This window comes from Oryctolagus cuniculus, chromosome 7 (assembly GCF_051225735.1).
Source record: "Oryctolagus cuniculus isolate XC-2025 breed Fujian yellow rabbit chromosome 7, ASM5122573v1, whole genome shotgun sequence".
In the NCBI taxonomy this organism is placed as follows: domain Eukaryota; kingdom Metazoa; phylum Chordata; class Mammalia; order Lagomorpha; family Leporidae; genus Oryctolagus; species Oryctolagus cuniculus.
Genome location: NC_142873.1, coordinates 152,221,700 through 152,247,210, shown reverse-complemented (window position 1 = coordinate 152,247,210; position 25,511 = coordinate 152,221,700). Strand labels below are relative to the sequence as shown.

Here is a 25,511-nt window from a genome sequence, read left to right as displayed (position 1 = left end):
GGGTAACAGCTCAGGTCCTGGCTATTCCTTCTCCAATCCAGCTCCCTTCTCTCATGTGGTAGCAGAGACCTGAGTACTCTGATCCATCACTTGCTACCTCTCAAGGTGTGCACTAGCAGGAATGTGGATCAAAAGCATGGGCAGGACTCTAACCCAGCTGCTACAACATGAGATTGGGGGCATCTTTTTTTTTTTTGACAGAGTTAGACAGTGAGAGAGAGAAAGAGAGAAAGGTCTTCCTTCTGTTGGTTCACCCCCCAAATGGCTGCCATGGCTGGAACTACGCTGATCCAAAGCCAGGAGCCAGGTGCTTCTTCCTGGTCTCCCACACAGGTGCAGGCACCCAAACACTTGGGCCATCCTCCACTGCCTTCCCGGGCCACAGCAGAGAGCTAGACTGGAAGAGGAGCAACCGGGACTAGAACCCGGCATCCATATGGGATGCCGGCGCCACAGGCGGAGGATTAACCAAGTGAGCCACGGCACTGGCCCAGTATCTTAACCACTGTACCAAATGACTCCACTTTCTGTCTTCTAATTCTAGAGGCTATGATAGTAACCACCAACCAGAGAAACAATACCAGGAGTACAAGTTATTTAATGAAACATTATCAATATATTTATGTCCTAAGCAAAAATATCTAAACATTATATAATTATCCAATTATAAAACATGCAAACGATCTGCTTTTCACCACATCCCTTCTCCCCACATCCGCATCTCTGAAACCTCAGAAATTCACTCTTACCAATTCAGGATCTTTGCGACTTGCCAAAATGTTGCCCTTTTCCCCAGGGGCCTGCTTACTGGGGCTTTTAACACGAGGTGAGCTCTCCAGCGGGGGAGGTGGAGGAGGGGGCGGGGGTGCCACTTTCTCTTTACTGGGAGAGATGGTCTCCTCAAACCACTGCCCCAAAATAGGCTCGCTGTCATCATCTGAATAGGGAAATAAAAAGCAACAAAAATATGAATTTTATTTTTTTCAATACTGATAGATTTGCTTTGTAAAAGTGGCTAGGTCAAAAGGCACACAAGAATATCCTGATTGTGGTGGGGCTTAGGTCACACAGACTTATCAAAATGTGTCTAAATGTATACATGAGAGAATTTTAGTGATTGTATAACAAATTATACCTCAATAAAACTGCTTTGTTTTTAAAGGAAGCACAGGAAAGGAAGAGAAACAATCACATTTTACTGGAAATGAGCCAAACATTTCAAACGTAAATTTATGCTTATCAAATGTAAACCCCATGATGTAAGAACCACCCATCTCTCAATATCTCACAGGGATCCAAGATATTTATCTTCTTCACTCTCCAAACTACGTCAGAGGGAATGTTAGTTTGGCCCTGTCGTCTATTACAAGTCATGAGTTTCTCTATTTATGCTTCCCTAAGCTATGAATCTATAATAGCCAAACGAAATACCTCTCATGTGACCTTTTGATTTTCTACAAGAGCTCAGTCAGTGCAGGGGTCACAAAACGGGTCTACATGAGGAGAAATTTGAGCAGCTGAGATATATTTTGGTTCTGGAGGACAAGCAATGAGAAGCAACCTGGGCTTGGCTGCAAGTAGTATACATCACTCAGACCTCAGTAGTTCAACCTGCTCTATTTAAATAACATGCTACTTTAGAATACACACACAATCAAGGTGCAGGCTAGGCAGATACAAAGCGGTAAACAGTAACCCTCTGGGAAACCTCCCACTGCCCTGTGCAGCTCACTCCTGGACAAAGCAAACAGCAGCCTCTACCTTGGCTGCTGTCTTCCTCTGTGCTACTGAAATCATCCTCGTAGTAAGTGTTGGAGTCGGTGGAGGCGCTTGCGTCACTGCTCATGGAGCCCTTCCTCTGCCGTTGCAGGACACAAGCCTAGGAAGACAGCAAAGCTTCTGTAAACAATGATTGCAAAAATGCAGCCATCCTGCTTAACCTCATTCAGCCCATGAAAACGTTTCTCCATATCTCACTTTTTATTCAAAATCTGAGAAGCCTTTCTCCAAAGACTTTCTTCTTTAGGACTCTGCTGGCTTTATCCCACAAACGCACTCCCAACCAGATATGAATGGGAACTTCAGAAGGGAAGACTTCCAGACTTTCCTCAGAGTTCTGTTGTTGTCTTTAATATTTATTTGCTTAATTTCGTTTATTGAAAGGCAGAATATCAGGGCGAGAGAGAGAGAGAGAGATTTTCCCCCCACTGGTTCACTCCTCAAATGCTTTCAACAGCCAGGGCTGAGTCAGGCCAAAGCCAGGAGCCAGCAACTCCATCCCAGTTACTGGACCATGCCTCCCACGATGCATTAGCATTAAGATGGACTGGAAATCCACACTGATGCTCTGACAGGGGACACAGGCATTTCAAGCGGTAGCTCACCCAGTGTGCCACAGTACCCACTCCAAGTATGTCCTTTGCTTTTGCTTTAGAAAGCCAATCATACAAACCACCAAGCGGCCACATATATCACAACACTAATAATCAACAACAGATTAAAATGTCAGGATTACAGGCAACCAGTTAAGAATTCTTCTCCTCTTCACAATTATTACCACAGGGCAAGCACTGAGGAACAGGAGTTTATCAATGTGAGTTCTGTCCGCTGTGCTCCCAACCCAAGTACCTGCTAATGTGCCAAGGAAAGCAGCAAAAGGGCTCAAGCGCACGGGTCCCTCTCATCCACATGGCAGACCCAGACAGAGTTCCAGCCTCCTGACTTTGACCTGGCACAGCCCTGGGGGCTGTTGCAGCCATGTGGAGAATAAACCAATGGATGAAAAGATTTCTTTTTCTCTGTCTCTCCCTTTCTCTGACACTCTTTCAAATAAATAATAAAAATCTTTTTAGGGCCGGCGCTGTGGCATAGCGGGTAAAGCTGCCGCCTGCAGTGCCGGCATCCCGTATGGGTGCCGGTTCAAGACCTGGCTGCCCCACTTTCGATCCAGCTCATTGCTATAGCCTGGGAAAGCAGTGGAAGATGGCCCAAGTCCTTTGGCCCCTGCATCTGCATGGGAGACCTGGAAGAAGCTCCTGGCTCCTGGCTTCAGATTGGCTCAGCTCTGGCCATTGCAGCCAATTTGGGAGTGAACCAGAGGATGGAAGACCTCTCTCTCTCTGCCTCTCCTTCTCTCTCTGTGTAACTCTTTCAAATAAATAAATAAATAAATATTTAATAAAATATTTTAAGAAAATTATCACAAATATCCATTTATAAACGTCTTGGTGTTATTATCAGTCTTATTCAAAAAGATTACATATTATAAGTTCTTCTGAATAAACAACCCACCTTTCTGTAGGAGGTTGAGAGTAACGTCAAGAGCAGGTTTGTCAGTGGCACGGAGTCAATCAGCCGTTGAATCCTTTGTATGGAAGTGCTCTGGGCCATAATGCTCAGGACTGCAGGGGGCCCATCTGTCTCCCAACCCTGAAGGTAAAAAAGATGAGTGAATGAAATGACTCAGCCAGAAAGAATGACCTAAGTCACTTGACCAAACTCAGTTACCCAGAAGAGGGTCCAGCAATTAGTATGCAGATTCCCTGAGAATGACCTCCTCACCTTGTGAAGGGCCTCCACCTGCAGGTCTTGAAAGAGAGAAGTTAGCAGCTTGATGGCATGGTTTGCTAATATTACTGAGAGCACCCCAAATCCCTGATGCCTGTACAAAGAAAAAGGAAAACACAAAACTTAAAATAATTAACAATGAGTTACAACCTCTGACACAATGCATCTTGCTATTTTTGAGTTCACAGAACCCTGTGAGCATCTACAGCTCTTCCCCTGTGCACACACACACAAAATCTGCATATCATTTCAGGTCACAGACTCACTGAATCCCATCCGTGGCCTGCCTAAGGATCAGCAGGCTTCAGGTTAGGAACTCCTGGCCCAGAAGAAACTCTTCCCAATCAATGGGTTTTGTAATTGGAGCTATCATTTCAAAGCCTTGGGGACAGGGGCCAGCATTGTGGCACAGCAGGTAGAGCCACCGCCTGGCATCCCATGTGGGCACAATTCATGTCCCAGCTGTGCCTCTTCTGATCCAGCTCCCTACTAATGGCCTGGGAAAAGCACCAGAAGATGGCCTCAGTGTTCGGGCCTCTGCCACCCACATGGGAGGCCCAGATGCAGCTCCTGGCTCCTTTGGTCTGGCTCAGCCCTGGCCGTTTTATGTATCTGGGGAGTGAACCAACAGATAGACGATCTCTCTCTGCATCTCCCTCTCTGCAACTCTTTCAAATAAATCAATCTAAAAAAAAAGCTTTGGTGTCATGTGAAGATGCTGACATTTAATAGTTGGTTGAAGTTTTAAAGAATCATTTTTCTGAGAAGAAAAAGATTAATATTACCGACTTTTATAAAATATCTGAACAAGTCTAAGAGAATTGAAAACAAGGTTTTACATTTCATTTAAGCAAAACTTTCCTTTTATCCAGAATATACATGTCATTTAACAGTCATATAAATCAGTAATATTAAAGGACAGTTTAAGCACTTGTCACAGCAACTAAGCGTCCATTGAGGATGTGTGTATTCTGCACTGGGGTGCCTGGATTCAAGTGTCAGCTGCATTTCTGATTCAACTTCCTGCTAATGGGCACCCAGGGAGACAGGAGCTGATGGCTCAAGAACCTGGGTCCCTGCCAACCATGAGGAAGACCCAGAGTAACGTCTGGGCTCCTGGATTAGGCCTGGCCCAGCCCTAGCTGTTGTGGGCATTTGGGGACTGAATCAGTAGATGAAAGATCTCTAGGGGCCAGCACTGTGGTACAATAGGTTGATCCTCTGCCTGTGGCACTGGCATCCCACATGGGTACAGATTCTAGTCCCGGTTGCTCCTCTTCCAATCCAAATATTTGTTGTGGCCTAGGAAAGCAGTAGAAAAAGGCTCAAGTGCTTGGGCCCTTGCACCCATGTGGGAGACCCAGAGGAAGATCCAGGCTCCTGGCTTCACTAATTGTCTCTCTCTCTCCTTGTCTCTCTGCCTTTCCAATAAAAAAATTTTTAAACAGAAAAAAGGGGCTAGTGTTGTGGTATAGCAGGTAAAGCTGCTATTTGCAATGCCAGTACCCCATTTGGGTGCCAGTTCACATCCCGCTGTTCCACTTCAAATCCAGTTCCATGCTAATGGCCTAGGAAAGCAACAAAACATGGCCCAAGCTGGGCTCTTGCCCCGGATGTGGGAGATCCAGATGAAGTTCCTGGCTTAGGCTTGGCCCAGCCCTGGCCATTATAGTCATCTGAGGAGTGAACCAGCAGATGGAAGATCTCTCTCTCTGTCTTTCCCTCTCTCTCTGGAACTCTAGCTTTTAAATAAATACATAAGTCTTTACAAAAGAGAAAGAAAAGACAAACATCAAAGAGAAAACTAAGGCAAGGACATAGGCACTTTACAAAAACAAACAAAAAGGACCAATGAATATATGAAATGGCGTACAATTACAGTATTAACCAAAGAAACACAGTAGAAACAATGTCATAGGATTTTTCTCCTCTAAGCAAACATGAAGACTAATGATACCCAGTGTCAAAGGACATGTGCATACACAATACATGGGAATGCAAATCAGTGTTAACTTTCCTAAGAGTTTAGCAACATTATACATGTCTGTAAGCCAGCATTTAGCCCAGAGCTCTTAAGACACCTGCCTCCCACATCAGAGTGCCTAGGTTTGATTCCCAGCTCCTGACTCCAGCTTCCAGCCAAGCAGACGCTGCGAAGTAGCAGTGATGGCTGGAAGAATTTGATTCCTGCCATCTACATGGAAAACCTGGATTGAGTTCCAATCTCCCAGTTTCAGCTCAGGCCAGCCCCAGCTGTTTCATACATTTGGAAAATGAATCAGCAGATAGGTACTGTCTCTCTTTCTGCTTCTTACTTCTGAAAATGTGTGCTCTTTGTCCTAACAATTGCACTTTCAGGAATTTGCCCCAAAAGGACAACTAAACAAGTTCCCAAAAGTTTATCAACGCATGATTGATCAAAACAAGAAATTTGGGAGTCAGGGCTAGCATTGTGGCAAAGCGGGTAAAGCTGCTGAGACGCAAGCATCCCATATGGGCACCAGTTTGAGTCCCAGCTGCTCCACTTTAAATCCAGCTCCCTGCTAATGTGCCTGGAAGGCAGCAGAATATGGCCCAAGGGTTTGGGCCCCTACATCCATGTGGGAGACCCAGAATAAACTCCTGGCTTCTGGCTTCAGTTTGGTCCAGCCCTGACTGTTGTGGCCATTTGGGGAGTGAACCAGCAGATGGAAGACCTCTCTCTCTCTAACTCTGCTTTTCAAATAAATAAGATTAATCTTCTAAAGAAAAGAAAGAGAAATTAGCAGCAACCTATTAAATAGCATGCATCAGTAGAGGAATTAGTCACCTATGATATATTTACATAGTAGAATACTACCAGCCATTAAATGATTGGATATACTCTGCAACAGTGTCACTGAAAAATATTTACAGTATTTTATATAGAGTGATCTCAAGTTTTGTAAATTTATGTATTTTATATATGTGCACAAAAAACTGTCTGGAAGAATGGTTTATCTATCTCGTAGAAATTGTGAAGATTTTGGAGCCATCACTGTGGCACAGCAAGTAAGCCACTGTCGCAGCACTGGCATCTCATATGGGCTCCAGTTCAAGTCCTGGCTGATCCACTTCCAAATCAGCACCCTGCTAATGCGCCTGGGAAAGCAGTGAAAGACAGCCCAAGAGCTTGGGCCCCTGCACCCATGTGGAAGACCCAGAAGAAGCTCCTGGCTCCTGGCTTCAGCTCAGCCCATCTCTGGCAATTTAGACAGCCATTTAGGGAGTGCACCAGAGGATGGAAGTCCTCTTTTTCTTTCTCTCTATCTCTTCCTTTTGGATTAAAAAAAAATCTTAAAAAAAAATTGTGAAGATATTTTTCTATTTTAATATTTACACTCATCTGTGTGATTTGAAGCTTACACAATGCATATGTGTCCTTTTTTTATTTTTTTAAAGATTTATTTTATTTAAAAAGTAGAGTTACAGAAAGGCTGAGGCAGAGAGAGAGAGGTCTTCCATCCACTGGTTCACTTCCCAGATGTCCACAACAGCCGAAGCTGCACAGATCCGAAGCCAGGAGCCAGGAACAACTTCTGAGTCTCCCACACGGGTGCAGGGGCCCAAGGACTTGGGCCATCTTCCACTGGTTTCCCATTTGGGGAGTGAACTGGCAGATAGAAGATCTGTGTATTTGCTGCGAGTGAGAGAGACTCTGCCTTGCAAATAAAAATAAACATTGTTTTAAAGTCCCCATTAGGGGCCAGCACTGTGGCATATAATGGGCTAAACTGGCAGCACCAGTATCCAATATGGGCTCCGGTTTGCATCCTGGCTGCTCTTCTTCCAATCCAGCTCCTTGCTATGGCCTGGAAGACCTTTCCCTCTGTCTCTCGTCTCTCTGTCTGTAACTCTACCTCTCAAATTAACAAATAAAGCTTTAACAACAACAAAAACAGAAGTCCCCATTATAATATTCTTTGGATACATTATGACATATATTTGTATGATTATCTAGAAGATGGAAGATCTATGTATCACTCTGTCTTCCAAATAAACATTTTTAAAATGACATTACAGTATTTTTAGATATAATCTGACATGTTTGTGTGAATATCTCACGTCTCTTGGCAATATGTCCTTTTTGTTGCTGTTCATATAGCACTCCAGACTAACCCACAGCTAGGACAGAGAAGACACTCAATGAATAATTTGTTGATGAGGTCCAGAACTTGACCTCTTCCTTGAACTACAGATTCAGATATCCAAACTCAGCCTACTCAACATCTCATCAGGAAGCCTAGTAGTCACCTTAATTCACCATAGCCAAGATTAAACTATTTCTCCTCCTTCCTTCCACTCAACCTATTCATAAACCAGCATTACCTAAGTCAATACATTACACAATCCAGTTGCTCAAGCCAAAAACGTGCATTGTCATCGTTTTTACAGCCGACATCCAAGGCATCAGCAAAGCTTCTCAGCTGCACCTTCCAGCATATTCAGCTGGACCTCTTTTCTCTGTCTTGGCCACTACCACCCTATTCCAAGTTGCAAGTTTGGAGTAATGCACTATTTTCCCTCTTTGCTGTCTTATGATTCTGCCGCCTAGTCTCCATACAACAAGTGGATTCTAAGATCCTTAATGAAGCATGTCACGGCTCTTCCCTGTTGAAAACCCTCTAACAATTACTCCCTGCACTTGTTCCCAAATGATCTGGCCACTGGCTTCCTCTCTGACCTAATTTTCTATCATTCTTTTTGATTTCTTGTTAAAGATTTATTTATATATTTGAAAGGCAGAGTTACAAAGAAAGGGAGAGACAGAGACAGAAAGAAATTGGCCTTCCATTTGCTGGTTTACTCCCCAAATGGTAGCACCAACCACAGCTAGAAGAGGCTGAAGCCAGAGGTCAGGAGCCAGGAGCTTCATCCACATCTCCCACATGGTAGCAGGAGCCCAATCACTTGGGCCATCTTCCACTGCCTTCCCAGGCACATCAGCAGAAGTGGAACAGCTGGGACTTAAACCAGCACCCATCCAGGATGCTGGCGTGCAGATGGGGGCTTAAGCCGCTGTGACAAAACACCAGACCCTAATTTTCTACAACTCTTGCCCCTCAATTTCTCCATTCTAGCCGTGCTGATCTTGCTGGTCATCAAAAACATCAATCACACTTCCGCCTCCAACCTGAGCCATTCTACCCAAATACTTACATGGTATTCTCTGTCTCATAACATAGAATCTCCATAGCCCATCTGCAGAGCCCTTTCTGGACCATACTAACTAAATACTTGCCCAACTCTTGCTAGCTCCTTGCTCTGGCTTTTCTTACAATACTTACTGTATGTGACAATCTATAATGTATCTGTTGGTGTACTTTGTTGGCCCTTCCACAGTTAGACAATTAATTTCATAAAGGCAGGGCATTGTTTTTTCTAGTGCAAAACCCTCAACACTTTGAGTGCTTAGCACGTCATAGGAACTGAATGAATAAACAATAATTCTTTCCAAGCTAGCAAGGCTTATGGCACAGACTTCATCAAAAACAGTTTCAAATGTTTCAAGAAGCAAACAGCAGGATGACAATACTCTCACCCTTATATGCTAACTACACAAGTACTCAACTCCAACTAAAACAGACCCAGTTACAAATCAGAAGCACATTCTCTAATTTGAACTTCATAAAAACCCTAAAATATAAACTATAAAAATATTTTCTCCTTGTGACTGATGAGGAAACAGGATCAAAGGGAATGGGTGACTTATCCAAAATTGTGCAGCTATGATGTAGAGGGAGGAGACCACGGCCATCAGCTGAATTGTTAATTTCAAACCAGGTAAAAGAGAAGTATTTCTTTTTTTTTTTTTTTTTTTTTTTTGACAGGCAGAGTGGACAGTGAGAGAGACAGAGAGAAAGGTCTTCCTTTGCCGTTGGTTCACCCTCCAATGGCCGCTGTGGCCGGCGCACTGCAGCTGGCGCACCACGCTGATCCGATGGCAGGAGCCAGGAGCCAGGTGCTTTTCCTGGTCTCCCATGGGGTGCAGGGCCCAAGCACTTGGGCCATCCTCCACTGCACTCCCTGGCCACAGCAGAGAGCTGGCCTGGAAGAGGGGCAACCGGGACAGAATCCGGCGCCCCAACCGGGACTAGAACCTGGTGTGCCGGCGCCGCTAGGCGGAGGATTAGCCTAGTGAGCCGCGGTGCCGGCCCAAAAGAGAAGTATTTCTAATACAAACAGGAGTTACACTAGTTCCTCATCAATACAAAATGGCAGAGAAACAAAACAAAACAAAACAAAAGGAAATGAAACATAAGTTTCTACTCATCAAATGGACACATACCCTTTTCCAGGCCCCAGTTTAGGAGAGCCCACTCCTTCTTTTGTACGAGAAAGGATGTCTCTGACTCGGAGAGCAGCCAGTGGATCTTTCTCTTTCCCCTTATCAGCCAAGGCAGTAGGACTCAGGTTCAAAATGAGGAAAAGGCTGTTTAACAAACACCAGGCACCCAGCAATTGGAAGTTCTGATAGTGCTGTTGTAAAAGGCACAAAATGAAACATGAACAAAGAGATATTCACGTCTCAGCAATTATAAAACAGAAACACCGCAGAAACATGCTCCTCACCTCACCACCAGCCCGGCGTGAACTGCTGATTGCTTGTCCAATCATGTCATAGATTTCAAGCTGTCCAATATCAAAGAGACAAAAAACCTGAGCAAACTGACAGATTTCATTATAAATGCTAAATCTTACACAAATTAAATTACCTTGAACAGTTAAACGTCCCGGGTCCCTTTTCAATGATCACATTCCTGATCTTCACAAGGAGCTGAATCCCAATGCCACCTTCTCTGAGGTGACATCTAAAGCAGGACTCTGAGCCCCATGTCAGCTTCGATCACAATTTATGAGGCACTTCCCACTACATGACATGACCTTCACTGCATGTCCCTCGTGAAAGGACACTGACACACAGTCAGCCCTCAAATATATTTGCAAATGAATGACAATCCTTCACAAGGACCACTACCACCATAAAGTTGTCACATAGAGAAAGGTAAGCATCTGTGCAAACCAGTACGCCAAATGAGCAACCTGAACACCGACCCTCTAGATCCACCACCCAGGAAATGCAGTGTGGAGAATACACCAAGTCCTTTCCTCTCTCCAAGAAGTAAGTGGAACTGGCCACTTTCTCTCATTTAAACAACCAAGGCGCCCATATTCCCACATGGTGGCTTACACATTTCTGGACAATCGTAGCTGCATCACTTTCATAGTCTTCTTCTTTGGAGCTCGTAGACCCTGTCCGCACTTGCTGGGCACTGCCTACATGAAGGATGGCCATGCAGGTTGCCACACTCACACCTGAGAAAGAAGATAGACTGCAATTGTGGAGCACTCTCAAGAATCCACAAAACTGAAACACAGGAACTAGTGTTCTAACAGTGGGGTAGGCTGCAATGTGCAACACTGACATCCCATATCAGAGTGTGAGGTTGAATCTTGGATACTCTGCTTCCAGTCCAGCACCTTGCAGATGTGCCTGGGAATGCAGCAGAAGATGGTCCAAGTACTTGCACCACTGCAACCATGTGGGAGACCCAGATGGCATCGTGAGCTCCAGGTCGTGACCTGGCCCAGTGCCAGTTGTTATAGGCATTTGGGGAACCAATCAGTGGATGGAAGATGTCTCTTTCTCTCTAAATCAACCTTTCAAACATATAAATATTTAAAAAATACATTTTCAGGGCTGGGGCTATGGTGGAGAGGGTTAAGCCTCTGCCTGCAACACTAGCAACCCATATGGGCACCAGTTCAAGTCGCAGCTGCTTCACTTCCGATCCAGCTCTCTGCTAATGGCCTGGGAAAGCAGCAGCAGATGGCACAAGTCCTTGGGCTCCTGCACCTATGTAGGAGACCTAAAAGAAGCTCCTGGCTTCAGATTGGCTCAGCTCTGGCCACTGCAGTCATTTGGGAGACCTCTCTTTCTCTCTGTCTCTACCTCTCTCTGTAACTCTTTCAAATAAACAAAATAAATCTTAAAAAAATAAAACTTGTATATATGAAATACATGAAATCTGTTCCCCTTAAATAAACAAATAAATAAGAAATCCCCTGAAAACTGGAATAAACCTCAAATTCACAAATCCAATGTCAAAGGCAGAGCACTAGGAAACTGCAATGAAAATTGGTCTGGAGAGAACACATTTTATTTTTCTATTTTTTTTTTAATGATTTATTTATTTGAAAGTCAGAGTTACACAGAGAAAAGGAAAGGTAGAGAGATCTTCCATCCACTGGTTCACTCCCCAATTGGCCACAATGGCTGGAGCTGCGCCAATCCAAAGCAAGGAGCCAGGAGCCTCTTCTGGGTCTCCCACCTGCCTTCTTCTACTACTTTCCCAGGCCTTAGCAGAGCTAGATCGGAAGTCAAGCAGTGGGACTTGAACTGGAGCCCATATGGGATGCCAGCACTGCAGGCGACTTTACCGGCTATGCCACAGCACTGGTCCCCTCTTTTTTTTTTTTTTTTTAGATTTATTTATTTAGGCCGGCACCGTGGCTCAATAGGCTAATCCTCCGCCTTGCGGCACCGGCACACTGGGTTCTAGTCCTGGTCGGGACGCCGGATTCTGTCCCGGTTGCCCCTCTTCCAGGCCAGCTCTCTGCTATGGCCCGGGAGTGCAGTGGAGGATGGCCCAAGTGCTTGGGCCCTGCATCCCATGGGAGACCAGGAAAAGCACCTGGCTCCTGGCTTTGGATCAGCACGATGCACCGGCTGCAGCGCGCCGGCCACAGCAGCCATTGGAGGGTGAACCAACGGCAAAAGAAGACCTTCCTCTCTCTCTCTCTCTCTCACTGTCCACTCTGTCAAAAAAAAAAAAAAAAAAAAAAAAAAAGATTTATTTATTTAATCGAAAGTCAGAGTTACATAAGTAAGGGGGAGACACAGAGAGAGATCTTCGAACCACTGGTTCACTCCCCAAATAGGTCCAGGCTGGACCAGGCTAAAGCCAGGAGCTTCTTCCAAGTCTCCCATGTGGGTGCAGGGGCCCAAGGACATGAGCTACCTCTGCTGCTTTCAGAAGCACATTAGCAGGGAGCTGGATCGGAGGTGAAGTAGCCACGCCTCATACCCATTTGGCACCAATATGGGATGCCAGTGCTGCAGGCAGTAGCTTAACATGCTACACCGCAGTGCTGGCCCCTAGCTTTCTGTTCTTAATGCAGCTGCTCTAGGTCAGGTCTTAGAATATCTTGCCCAAATGATGGCAAATTCCTTCTAACTGGTCCACTTGCCTCTAGTATTTCCCACAACACAATATCCTGCATACAGCTGCCTGAACAATTTTCCTGAAATATAGATCAGATCTTGTTACCCTTTTAAATCAGTCTACAAGACAAGGTTCAAATGACTGCAGTCCTACTTCTGTTCAGCTACACAATACCCACTGTTACCCACAAAGCCTATAGACCAAAAAGCTTATGTTGCACTAGCTCTTTCTTTTTCCTTCATTGCACCCTTGAAAGTAGCCTGACAAGCGCCACCTGCAAAAATAAAATCAGGGTTCTTACTCCCATCAGGTCTACTCAAACCAGCATAGTCTGCAAGGTGGGCATCATGGCACAGCTGGTTAAGTTGCTGCTGGGAGACTCACATCTTTCACTGGGGTGCTGGTTCTAATCCAGCTACTCCCCACTTCTGATTCAGTTCCCTGCTGATGAGCCTGGGAAGGAAGATGCCATCTGAAGTACTCGAGTACCTGCCACCCACTTGGGAAACCCGTATGGAGTTCTGGGCTCCTGGCTTCGACCTGGCCCAGCCCTACTGTTGCAGGCATTTGAGGAGTGAACCAGCAAATGGAAGATCTCAGTATCTCTCTTTCTCCTTCTGCCACTGTTGGCTATCAAATAAATAAACAAAACATAAAAAAAAAAATAATAATAATACAACCAGCATGGTTGAAAACACAGACCCAGTATATGCTGCCAGAATTTCTAACAGTATACAGAAGATACAGGCTTCATAAAGTTGAACCAAGTGGCCTTCCTGGAATGGTTTACCCAAGACATCCACCCAATGAAAAACCATGCTAGATCTTATACATAAAATAAAATAAAAATTCAAAGAGGAGGGTAAAAACTATACGCTTATACATACACCATCCCCCAAAATCTAGGCTACTTCTGGCCCTGCTTTCACTTCTACCTAGGAATGGTTGTGATGAAATGCTACCTGTCTTAAAAAATACAACACCAGAACTCCTTTATAACTACTGCCTCCTCCAACTGAAAGTGAACTCTGCCTCCTCTAACTTCCATAGCATTTCCTCTTCACTCTCATTCAGTATCTTACACATAAAAATTATCTACTACTATCCTCTAAAAGACAGTAAGGTCCCTGGGAGCACAGATGCCTTTATCTTTATACTCTTATTTGTACACAAGCTTCAAACTGAGGCTGCTGAAGAATTTAGGGAGATCAATCTACCTCTCCAATTTCTTGGTGCTCCTGAGACTGCCTACTCAAACCTTCATGTGCAAAACCAAGCAAACATCTGAAGTTGTTATCAAGGCTATGGTACGTCTTAGAGTTAAACCAAGGATCAGTGATTTGGGTTAAAAAATGACTTTGACAACAACTGAAAAGAGAAGAAACATCAGCTGTCAGACCTCGCTTCCAAGGCAGCAAAAGCAAGAGGAAAAAAGGGGATTTTAAGGGAACGTGAATAACATTCTTTATATTCCAGGGAACTCATTTAAACCTGCACTGTACCCATAACAAGATTCAATATCTCCCCTCTTTGTCCAGAAGATTCTGTATTTCTCCTATTGCCTTTTCATTTTTGTTTTTGAACAGGCAGAGTTAGTGAGAGAAAGAGACAGAGAGAAAGGTCTTCCTTTTTCCATTGGTTCGCACCCAAAATGGCCGCCATGGCCGGCGCACTGCGCCAATCCAAAGCCAGGAGCCAGGTGCTTCCTCCTGGTCTCCCATGCGGGTGCAGGGCCCAAGCACTTGGGCCATCCTCCACTGCCTTCCCGGGCCACAGCAGAGAGCTGGACTGGAAGAGCAGCAACCAGGACAGAATCCAGCGCCCCGACCGGGACTAGAATCCGGGGTGCCGGTGCCACAGGCCTCTCCTATTGTTTTGTTTCGTTTTGTTTTTGTTTTTGACAGGCAGAGTAGACAGTGAGAGACAGAGAGAAAGGTCTTCCTTTGCCGTTGGTTCACCCTCCAATGGCCACCGCACCGTGCTGATCCAAAGGCAGGAGCTAGGTGCTTCTCCTGGTCTCCCATGGGGTGCAGGGCCTAAGCATTTGGGCCATCCTCCACTGCACTCCCGGGCCACAGCAGAGAGCTGGCCTGGAAGAGGGGCAACCGGGACAGAATCCGGCGCCCCGACCGGGACTAGAATCCAGGGTGCCGGTGCCACAGGCGGAGGATTAGAAAAGTGAGCTGTGGTACCGGCCTCTCCTATTGTTTTGTTTTGTTTTGTTTTGTTTTGTTTTTGTTTTTGACAGGCAGAGTGGACAGTGAGAGAGAGACAGAGAGAAAGGTCTTCCTTTGCCGTTGGTTCCCCCTCCAATGGCCGCCGCACCGCGCTGATCCAAAGGCAGGAGTTAGGTGCTTCTCCTGGTCTCCCATGGGGTGCAGGGCCTAAGCATTTGGGCCATCCTCCACTGCACTCCCGGGCCACAGCAGAGAGCTGGCCTGGAAGAGGGGCAACCGGGACAGAATCCGGCGCCCCGACCGGGACTAGAACCTGGTGTGCCAGTGCCGCTAGGAAGGATTAACCTAGTGATACGTGGCGCCGGCCCTCTCCTATTGTTTTTATCACCCCACTTTATAGGATACTACTGTCTTTCCTCCATTGCTCAGGTATATCGTCTTCAAGGGCAGGAACTATGTATTATTTTTCTCAATATAAAAACAGTCCTTGGCCTTTAAAATAGTAGACAATATCTGCACATCCTATGAAATCAACACAATTCCAGTAGTAAAATAATAGATCAGGGGCCAGCACTGTTGTGCAGTGGGTTAAAGCCCTGGCCTGAAGCGCCAGCATCCCATATGGGTGCCGGTTCAAGTCCTGGCTGCTCCACTTCCAATCCGGCTCCCTGCTATGACCTGGGATAGCAGAGGAAGATGGCCCAAGTCCTTGGGTCCCTGCACCCACGTGGGAGACCTGGAGGAAGCTCCTGGCTCCTGGCTTCAGACTGACACAACTCCAACCATTGTGGCCATCTGGGGAGTGAACCAGCAGATGGAAGACCTCTCTCTCTGTCTCTACCTAACTCTATAACTGTCTTTCAAATAAATAAAATAAATCTTTAGGAAAAAAAAAGAAATAATAGGATCAATGACAAAGTTTCTCAGTGAGACCTCATTTCACCTAGAAGAAAGGGGAAAAGAGTGCCCAGAGGATTCTTAAGCTTCTTGAAGAAAAAAAAGTTTCCTGAAAGTACTTGTTCTTGACAGAGAAAATGACGTCAGACAAAACGTCTCACCTGCATACAGACAACTGAGGCTGAGGACCGTCACATCTTGTAGACGGGAGGGACTGAGAGGCTCCAACACAGGTAAAGAAAGGGTATCCAATGCCATAGTCACATCAATCACTAGGGAATGAAAACTGGAACATAACAGAAAGATCTTAGAATCACTCACTTTTAATTTGATAAACAAAATCAGCATCCAAAAAACTAACCAGCTGGATCTCTTTCTCATTTGAATGCAAAGCATAAGCAGGGTGGAGTACCTTACCCGTTACGAACTGCAGTGGCATCTGCAACAGTTGCAGGCATGATGAAGAAGGAATTGGCCAGCACTGCATCTTGGAAGCGATTGATGTAACGTAGGAAATATGGCAGGTTCAAGCATACACGCAGCAGCTTCTCTGAGCCACCTGCATCAGTGGAAAGGCACCTTACAAACAGCTCTCACAGACTTCTGTAAGCAGAGGAACCAGCTTTCTGACAGTCATTGGGAATCTTACCAAGCTCTTGAAGACTAGCCACATTCTGAGCTATGAAGACATTCTTGGTTTTGATAGCAGAAGCTTGATCTGTGGATGATTGCTCATCACTTTCCCCTTCCACCTGAAGAAAAACACAAGGCCTGTCAGGACCCTGTGCACTGCCTGCCACCCTGGAGTTCAGAATCAAACCAACTGTGCAAAGTAAGCAGTAGCACCTTGGACACGCTTCAGATTTCCAGTTAAGAGTGGAAAAACATTCCTCACTAATGTTGGAGATGATACAGTTTTTCTTTTTATAAAGACTTATTTATTTGAAAGTCAGAGTTACACAGAGAGAGGAGAGGCAGAGAGAGAGAGAGGTCTTCCATCTGTTGGTTCACTCCCCAACTGGCTGCAATGGTCCAAAGCCAGGAGCCAGAAGCAGATTCCGGGTCTCCCACGTGGGTGCAGGGACCCAAGGACTTGGGCCATCTTCTACTGCTTTCCCAGGCCATAGCAGAGAGCCAGATTGGAAGTGGAGCAGCCAGGACTTGAACCGGCGCCCATATGGGATGCCGGCGCTTCAGGCCAGGGCGTTAACCTGCTGCACCACAGCACCAGTCCCAGTATAGTTTATTTTTCCAAGATCAATCTCTCTGTGTGTCTGTTTCTGACTCTCCTTCGCCCTGTAACTCTGCCTTTCAAATAAATAAAACAAATCTAAATATACAAATTCTATGGATACAGAGTGATATCTTTTATAGAAAACCGTAATATGTTATATTTGTCCATTTGTGATAAGGAATATTTAGATGAACAGTGATAAAAATAGTAATAACTATGGAGAGAGGAGCTAGAGAGAATTTTTTGCTTGAATTATTCAATTATTTTTTCTAGCATGGCATGCAAATCACATTTTTATATTATTATCTGAAAGGCAGAGAGACACAAGAGACAAAGATCTCTCTCCTGCTTAATTTTCCAAATGCCCAAAATACCCAGGCCTGGGCCAGACTGAAGCCAGGATCCTGGAACTTAATGTGGTCTCTGACATGGGTGACAGGGACCCAACTACTTGCAGTCATCACCTGCTGCCTCCCAGGGTGCTCACTAGCAGGAATCTGGAATCAGGAGCAGAACAGGACTTGAACCCAGGCACTGTTCAAACATCAGGATGCAGACATCCCAAACAGCATCGCTCTTTTTTTAAAATGCTTTATTTATTTATTCAAAAGGCAGAGTTATAGACAAGGGGAAAAAGAGAGAGAGAGAAACTTCCACCTATTGGATCACTCCCCAAGTGGCTGCAACCAAGAATCCAGAACTTCATCTGGGTCTTCCACATGGGTGCAGGGGCCCAAGCACTTGGGCCATCTGCTGCTGCTTTCCCAGTTCCTTAGCAGGGAGCTGCACTGGAAGTGGAGCACCTGGGACTTGAACAGGTACTCATATGGGATGCTGAAATTGCTTAACTTGAAGTGCCACAACACCAACCCCCGATTTTATATCACAAACATCAAATATGTCACTTTCATATTCTAGGGTTACCCTCTTAAATCCAGAGATGAGGACATCTGTCTGACGGAACTCACCAGAGTCTGCGGACTGACAGGTGGAGATGCTATAGTTCTAGGATTAAAAACTGAGGTCAGCTGGTTCAAAAAATTCATCTGGACCTCCTTCTGCCTCAGCTCAGGGCTTACTGGTGAAGCCAACTCTTTCTGATCCTCCACTGTAAAACACAAAAGCACAAAAAGGGATGAGAAGACCACCACCCAAAGGTAAAACAGGAAGAAGCTGGCTAGGAGGGTGGCCACGTCACCAGGTCTGTTGACGGTACCCACCATCTGAAAGCGTCTTCACTGTCTGTGGTAGCTTGGCAGATTTCATCATCGCCGTAAATGTGATGATTTCAGTTCTATCTAGTCGACTACAGCCAGTGCATAGGCCCTTGATTAGAAGAATCAAGTGTTTCTGAAAAGAAAACAAATTCAAATTATGTCTTTCAATAGGTGTCTTCCTACTTTTAGGAATTCTAATGGGTAAAGGGCCAAATTTAGGCTCATAGAAATAACTATAATTTGAGAAAAAACATTATAGCAGAGATTACATGCTGATGGCTCTCAGAGAACATACTTGGCTTGCAGATTGGTCTTAATCTGTTCACAGTATTCTGTTTTAATTTAAAGTTATGGCCAGCTTTTCAAAAATGGGAACGTTTCCCTTACAAATAGCAGTGATTCACCAGACAGAGCACTTTGAGTCTCCATTCCTACACAGCTGCAATCAGCCAGGGCCAATAGTATTTTGCCCTTGTAGTTGGGGCCTGAAACCTTCTCAACTAGCACATTTTACTCATTTTGTTTCCTGCCTGATCCATGTAGGTATGTAAATTTCCAGTCCTTGAAAAAGATCACACAGTTCCATGTACAAAAGATTAGCAAACTACAGCCCCAGTGCAGTCCCAGGCCCATTTCAGTAAGTTATGTTTAATGGAGCACAGCCAAGTTCATTCATGTGTGTACTGAACATGGCTTCTTTCACACTACAAAGGCAGTGACTATTTGCAAGAGATACCATGTGGCCTATTAAAGAAATGTTTTACCAACCTCTGCTCTATGTCATCCATTCTCCATCAATTCCATTAGTCACAATCCTGCCTCAAAATTAGGACCAGAAATTGGGCCCATCACTCTCACCTGGGACACAGCACAAGCCTCATCTGGATTCTCCAGGCGCAGGAGAGAAAACTCAATTAAGACTTTACACGCTGCTGCCACCGACTGAAGCTGGTTCCGAGGAACTAAGAAAGATATAAATTTTACTTAACCTCAGACTGTTCAGCCTTACAGTCAATAAATCAAGCAAAACAAGCTTTGAGCTGTATATTCCCAGAATCCTTAATATCATTCTGATAATTATTCACAACCAACAATCCAAGAGACTAAGGTATTCTGACAGATAACCATCAGCTAGTTACACATCAATTTGATCTTAAAATCACTGGAAATTAAGATAATTATAATAGAAAATACTCACATCACAATCAGCACCCAGCTCTTCAAATATATTAACTCATTTAATCCTTAAGCCAATTCTATGAAATAGATATCATCTTCTTCCCCTCAATTTTTGTTGTTGTTGTTTTTATTTATTTGAAAATCAAGAGTTACAGAGAGGAGAGACAGAAAAATCTTCCATCTGCTGGTTCACTCCCCAAATGACTGAAATGGCCAAGGCTGGCCCAGGAAGAACCCAGGAGCCAGGAACTTCATCTGAGTCTCCTAGGTGAATGGTAGGGGCCCAAACCCTTGGGCCATCTTCTGCTGTTTTCCCAGGTGCATCAGCAGTGAGCTGGGTCAGAAATGGGGCACTCAGGACTTGAACTGGCACCCATGTGGGATACCAGCACCACAATGCCAGCCTCATCCTTACCCTAAATTTTTAATTTTTTTTTTTAACATCTATTTATTTATTTGAGAGGCAAAGGCAGACAGAGATCTCCCATCCACTGGTTCAGTTCCCAAATGGCTGCAATGGCTAGAGTTTGGCCAATCTGAAGCCAGGAGCCTCTTCTGCGTTTCCCATTTAGGTGCAGGGGCCCAAGGACTTGGACCATCCTCTATTGTTTTCCCAGGCCGTGGCAGGGAGCTGGATTGGAAGTGGAACAGCCAGGACTCGAACCGGTGCCCATATAGGATGCTGGCACTGCAGGCAGTGGCTTTACCTGCTATGCCACAGTGCCATCCCATCTTTCCCTTAATTTTAACAGATGATCAAGGTGAAGCAAAATGAGGTGAAATAACTTGAACAAAAGCACAACTAGATTAAAACCCAAGAAGTCTGCCTCCAGAGTTCATGCTCTTAAACACCACATTATACTCTCTCTCTCCTTTCCCATAGGTTCTAAATGAATTTCCCAAAAGAAAAACAAAATTTCCTTAGGTTAAAAGTGACTCTTCCAGGGTCGGTGCTGTGGCATAGTGGGTAAAGCCGCCGCCTGCAGTGCCGGTATCCCATATGGACACCAGTTCAAGTACCGGCTGCTCCACTTCCCATCCAGCTCTTTGCAATGGCCTGGGATAGCAGTGGAAGATGGCCCAAGTCCTTGGGCCCCTGCACCTGCATGGGAGACCTGGAAAAAGCTCCAGGCTTCTGGCTTTGGATCAGTGCAGCTCCAGCCGTTGTAGCCATCTGGGGAGTGAACTAGCAGACGGAAGACTTTTCTTTCTCTCTCTCTCTCTCTCTCTCTCTCTCTCTCTCTCTCTCCCCCTCTGCCTCTCTGTAACTCTGCCTCTCAAATAAATAAATAAATAAACTTTTTAAAAAAGATTTATTTATTTACTTGAAAGTCACAGTTACACAGTGGGGGGGGTGCGTCTTCCATCCAATGGTTCACTCCCCAATTGGCTGCAACGGCCAGAAGCATGCCAATCTGAAGCCAGGAGCCGGGAGCAGGGGCCCAAGGACTTGGGCCATCTTCTACTGCTTTCTCAGGCCATAGCAGAGAGCCGGATTGAAAGTGGAGCAGCCGTAGACTTAAACCAGCGCCCATATGGGGTGCTGGCACTGCAGGCGGTGACTTTACCCGCTACACCACAGCACCTCTACCCACTACGCCACAGTGCCAGCACCAATAAATAAATATTTAAAAAAAAAAAAAAAGTGATTCTTCAGGGGCTATGCCTGGGAAAGCAGAAGACAGCCCAGGTGCTTGGGTCCCTGCCACCCATGTGGGAGACCAAGATGGAGTTTCAGGCTCCTGGGTTTAGGTTGGTTAGCCCTAGCTGTTACAGTCATCTGGAGAGTGAACCAGCAGATGGAATATATCTTCGTCTCTCCCTCTGTTACTCTGCCTTTGAAATAAATTTAAAAATACATAGTTCTTAAAAATCCCTTCACATACTAGACAAAACGGAAGAACTCACACTCTCACCAGAGCAAACAAGCAGCAGAGCCTTAGTTACTAACCCCATGTGTTAAGAAATTAAAACACCAACAATGACATTAGTGAAATCAATGAAATGTTTCTGACCAAGAAAGGAAAGGATATGAATTAATGGTTATGAAGCAGGTATCTAAGCCCAACAGTTTTTAAACCCCACTTAGGGGGCCGGCACTGTGGTGTAGCAGGTAAAGCCTCAGTGGTGCCAGCATCCCATATGGGCACTGGTTTGAGTCCTGGTTGCTCCACTTTCCAATCCAGCTCCCTGCTAATGCGCCTGGGAAAACAGTGGAAGATGGCCCAAGTGCTTGGGCCCCTGCACCCATGTGGGAAACCTGGAAGAAGCTCCTGGTTTCAGATTGGCCCAGCTCTAAACACTGTAGCCACTTGGAGAGAGAACCAGCAGATGGAAGAGATCTCTCTCTCTCTCTGCCTCTCCTTCTCTGTAACTCTTTCAAATAAACAAATAAATCTTAAAAAAAAAAAAAAAAAGAAAAACCTCATTTGGGAGGCAAGTGTTTGGCACAGCAGTTAAGCTGCCACATGGGACAACCCCATCCCATACTGAAGTGCCCAGTTTAATCCTGGCTACTTTACTTCTGATACAGTTTAGTACCTGGGTTCCTGCCACCCCTGTGGGATATCCAGGTAGAATTCTGGGCTCCTGGGTTTAACCCAGCCCAGACCCACATCTGTCTATCTCACTGCCTTTCAAATAAAATGCAAATAAACAAAATTTAACTCCCACTCTTTTATTAGCCTAGATCAGGGACCATCTGGGGCCTCACCATCACAGACAGCTGTCTCCACTCCTAGGTGAACTCTACTCTTAGAAGTGCTAAAACATGGACTTCATTAACAACTTGTTCAGACACTCTAACAAGAGAACAAACAATCCTCCTATTCACAAGCTCTCAGAAGGCAGTGACAGAGCGGAATACTTACTGAGGCTGCAAACGGTTGTAATATAGTGTGTGGAAAGTGCAACAAAAGATGAGTAGAATGGCTCATACTGCTTCTCATGGTGCAGGATTTCTGATTCACTGCAAAAAAAAAAAAAATTCGGACATTTACTTAGTGCTTACTATGTGTCAGGTACCCCTTTGTAGGCACTGGCTTATTTAATTCTTTAGGCAATCCTACTTAGTAGGTAGTTATATTATCTGCGTATTCAAGATTGAGAAAGCAAAGCTTCAAGAATTAAGTATCATGTTCAAGCTATCAGACTCAACATGATGAGGGGGAGCACTTGACACACTAATTATGAAGCTTCCTGGGAAAACAACATCCCATACAGGAGTGCCTGGGTTGGAGCCTTAGCTCCACTTCCAATTCCAGTTTCCTGCTAATGTGTACTGTGGGAGGCAGCAGATGATAACCAAAGTACTTGGGCCCCTGCCACCCATGTGGGAGATCCGGATGGAGTTCTTGGTCTTGGTTGTTGCAGGACCAACAAGTGGATGATCTCTCTCTCTCTCTCTCTCTCTCTCCCTCCCTCCCTCCCTCCCTTTCAAATAAAATGAAAACAGAAGAGGAAGGAGAGGTGGGGATGGGGCAGGAGAAATAGGGGAGGAAGAGCAGCAAAGGTTAATATAAAGAAAACATCTTCAAATTCACTTAGAACATAAAGAAATGAGAAAAAACATAATACTGTATTTTCCTATATCACTGATTGGCAAATACCAAAAGCTAATTGATAACCAAAGAGAGTAAAGCAGGGCACTAAAATACTATTAGTGGGAATACAAATTAAATAATACATTTGGAAGATCAAACAAGGTTAGCCCATAATGTAGTTAATTAGCATCAACGAAACAGTAGACACCAAACGTGGAGGAAGGGTGGGGAGGTGCCTGACTTGATCAGTGTACACTGTACGCATCTGTCGAAATAGTGCACTATGCCCCATAAAAGGTGTACAAGTATACATGTGAACCCAAAAAAATTTAACAAAAATTGGGGCTACTGTTGTGGCACAGCTGGGTAAGCCACTAGCGACACATCACATATGAGCTCTGGTATGAGTCTCAGATGCTCCACTTCCGAATCAACTCCCTGCTAACACGCCAAGGAAAGCAGCAGAGAATGGCCCAAATACTGGGCCCCTGCTACCCACATGGGATTCCCAGATGGGAATTCTAGGCTCTTGGTTTCAGCCTGGCCCAGCACTAGCTGTTGCAGCCATTTAGGGAGTGATCCAGCAGATGGAAGATTTCTTTGGTGCTGAGTCTCTCCAACTCTCTCTGTAGCTCCGTCTTTCAAATAAATAAATATTTACAAAGAAAAAATTAAAATAAATTTTAAATAAAAATCAACAACTCAAGGTAAGAGAAATTTTCTGATTTCTGGGGCCAGTGTTGCGGTACAGCAGATTGGACTGATATCCGCAATGCCGGCATCTTGTATGAGCACAGGTTCAAATTCTAGCTCGTCTACTTCCAATCCAGCTCCTCGTTAATGTGTCTGGGAAAGTGTCAGAGAATGACACAAGTGCTTGGGCCCCTGCTACCCACCTGGGAGACCTGGAAGGAGTCCCAGTCTCCTGGCTTCAGCCTGGCTAGGCCTAGCCATTGTGACCATTTGGGGATTGAACCAGCGGATGGAAGATATATGTATATATCTATATGTCTGTCTTCCCCACTCCCATAACTCTGCCTTTCAAATAAATATTATTTTTTTTTAAAGAAATTATTTGAGCAGTGCTAAAGTCCAAAATTCACCAGGTACAAGTCATCCCCACCTCCCCCTGTGTGCAGGCTAAAGCTAAATCACAACAGATGCAGTGACTTTTATCCACACCCTTGTCCCGGCTGAGGAAATGCCCTCTTCTGTGAAAATCTGGAGCCCACCTTGGTCTAAGGCCTGGATACATGTAAATCAGCTTCTCTACCAAATCAGATGCTAATCCACAACCCCTGAAATGTAAAGGCACTAAAATGTATATTTTCATTTAAATCAAAAGGGCAAAGAGATGTGACTAATGCCTTCCCCCCGGAGAAGCTTCCTAGCAAGAAGTATCAGCCTAGGAAGGGAAATGTAAGCAGAACTCTGTTCACTGCCAGCAAGACTATCCACCTGCCAAATGAACACAGGAGCCAAAAACACCAATGTGGGGCCGGCGCTGTGGCACAGCAGGTAAAGCTGCCGCCTGCAGTGCCAGCATCCCATATGGGCGCTGGTTTGAGATCCGGTTGCTCCACTTTCAATCCAGCTCTCTTCTATGGCCTGGGAAAGCAGTAGAAGATGGCCCAAGTGCTTGGGCCCCTGCACCCACATGGAAGACCAAGAAGCTCCTGGCTCCTGGCTTTGGATCGCCCAACTCCAGCCGTTGTGGCCATTTGAGGAGTCAACCAGTGGATGCAAGATCTCTCTCTCTCTGCTTCTGTCTCTCTATAACTCTGTCTTTCAAATAAATAAATAAATCCCTAAAAAAAAACCAAAAAGACTGATGTTCGGAAGGCACCAATGTGAGTGACGAATCACCTCTAAAAACACTGAAGATGAGGCTGGCGCTGTAGTACAGCAGGTTCCTGGAATGTTGCAGTTCCACATGAGTGCCTGCTTGACTCCCGGCTGCTCCACTTCCAATGCAGCTCCCTGCTAATGTACTTGGCAAAGCGGAGGAAGATGGCCCAAGTGCTTAAGCCCCTGCTACCCACGTGAGAGACCTGGATGGAGTTCCTGGCTCCTGGCTTAAGCCTGGCCCAGCCCCAGCCATTGGGACCATTTGGAGAGTGAACCAGCAGATGGAAGATTCTCTTTCTCTATAACTGTGTCTTTCAAACAAATAAATCTTTAAAACACACACACACACACACACTGAGGAGTCTGCCACTGCAAACTATTTAGGGATCTATCAAGAATAAATGGGCCGGCGCCGCGGCTCAACAGGTTAATCCTCCACCTAGCGGCGCCGGCACACGGGGTTCTAGTCCCGGTCGGGGCGCTGGATTCTGTCCCGGTTGCCCCTCTTCCAGGCCAGCTCTCTGCTGTGGCCAGGGAGGGCAGTGGAGGATGGCCCAAGTCCTTGGGCCCTGCACCCCATGGGAGACCAGGAGAAGCACCTGGCT

General features: G+C 45.4%; 1 protein-coding gene across 13 annotated transcripts in view; it reads right to left on the bottom strand.

Annotated features, from left to right (window-relative positions):
- Window positions 1-25,511, bottom strand: part of UBR4 (ubiquitin protein ligase E3 component n-recognin 4) — a 158,502-nt gene that overhangs the window by 125,831 nt on the left and 7,160 nt on the right. For all 13 annotated transcript variants that reach the window (XM_051858039.3, XM_089301426.1, XM_051858043.3 and 10 more), the window contains exons 2-15: window positions 22,387-22,484; window positions 19,196-19,299; window positions 18,341-18,470; window positions 18,089-18,228; window positions 16,536-16,638; window positions 16,304-16,445; window positions 16,048-16,172; window positions 10,778-10,902; window positions 10,159-10,218; window positions 9,875-10,065; window positions 3,562-3,661; window positions 3,292-3,429; window positions 1,762-1,879; window positions 750-937 (exon numbers count right to left, since the gene is read on the bottom strand). In XM_051858039.3, the coding sequence (XP_051713999.2) occupies window positions 750-937; window positions 1,762-1,879; window positions 3,292-3,429; window positions 3,562-3,661; window positions 9,875-10,065; window positions 10,159-10,218; window positions 10,778-10,902; window positions 16,048-16,172; window positions 16,304-16,445; window positions 16,536-16,638; window positions 18,089-18,228; window positions 18,341-18,470; window positions 19,196-19,299; window positions 22,387-22,484 (1,762 nt within the window). The remainder of the gene's footprint in view (window positions 1-749; window positions 938-1,761; window positions 1,880-3,291; window positions 3,430-3,561; window positions 3,662-9,874; window positions 10,066-10,158; window positions 10,219-10,777; window positions 10,903-16,047; window positions 16,173-16,303; window positions 16,446-16,535; window positions 16,639-18,088; window positions 18,229-18,340; window positions 18,471-19,195; window positions 19,300-22,386; window positions 22,485-25,511) is intronic.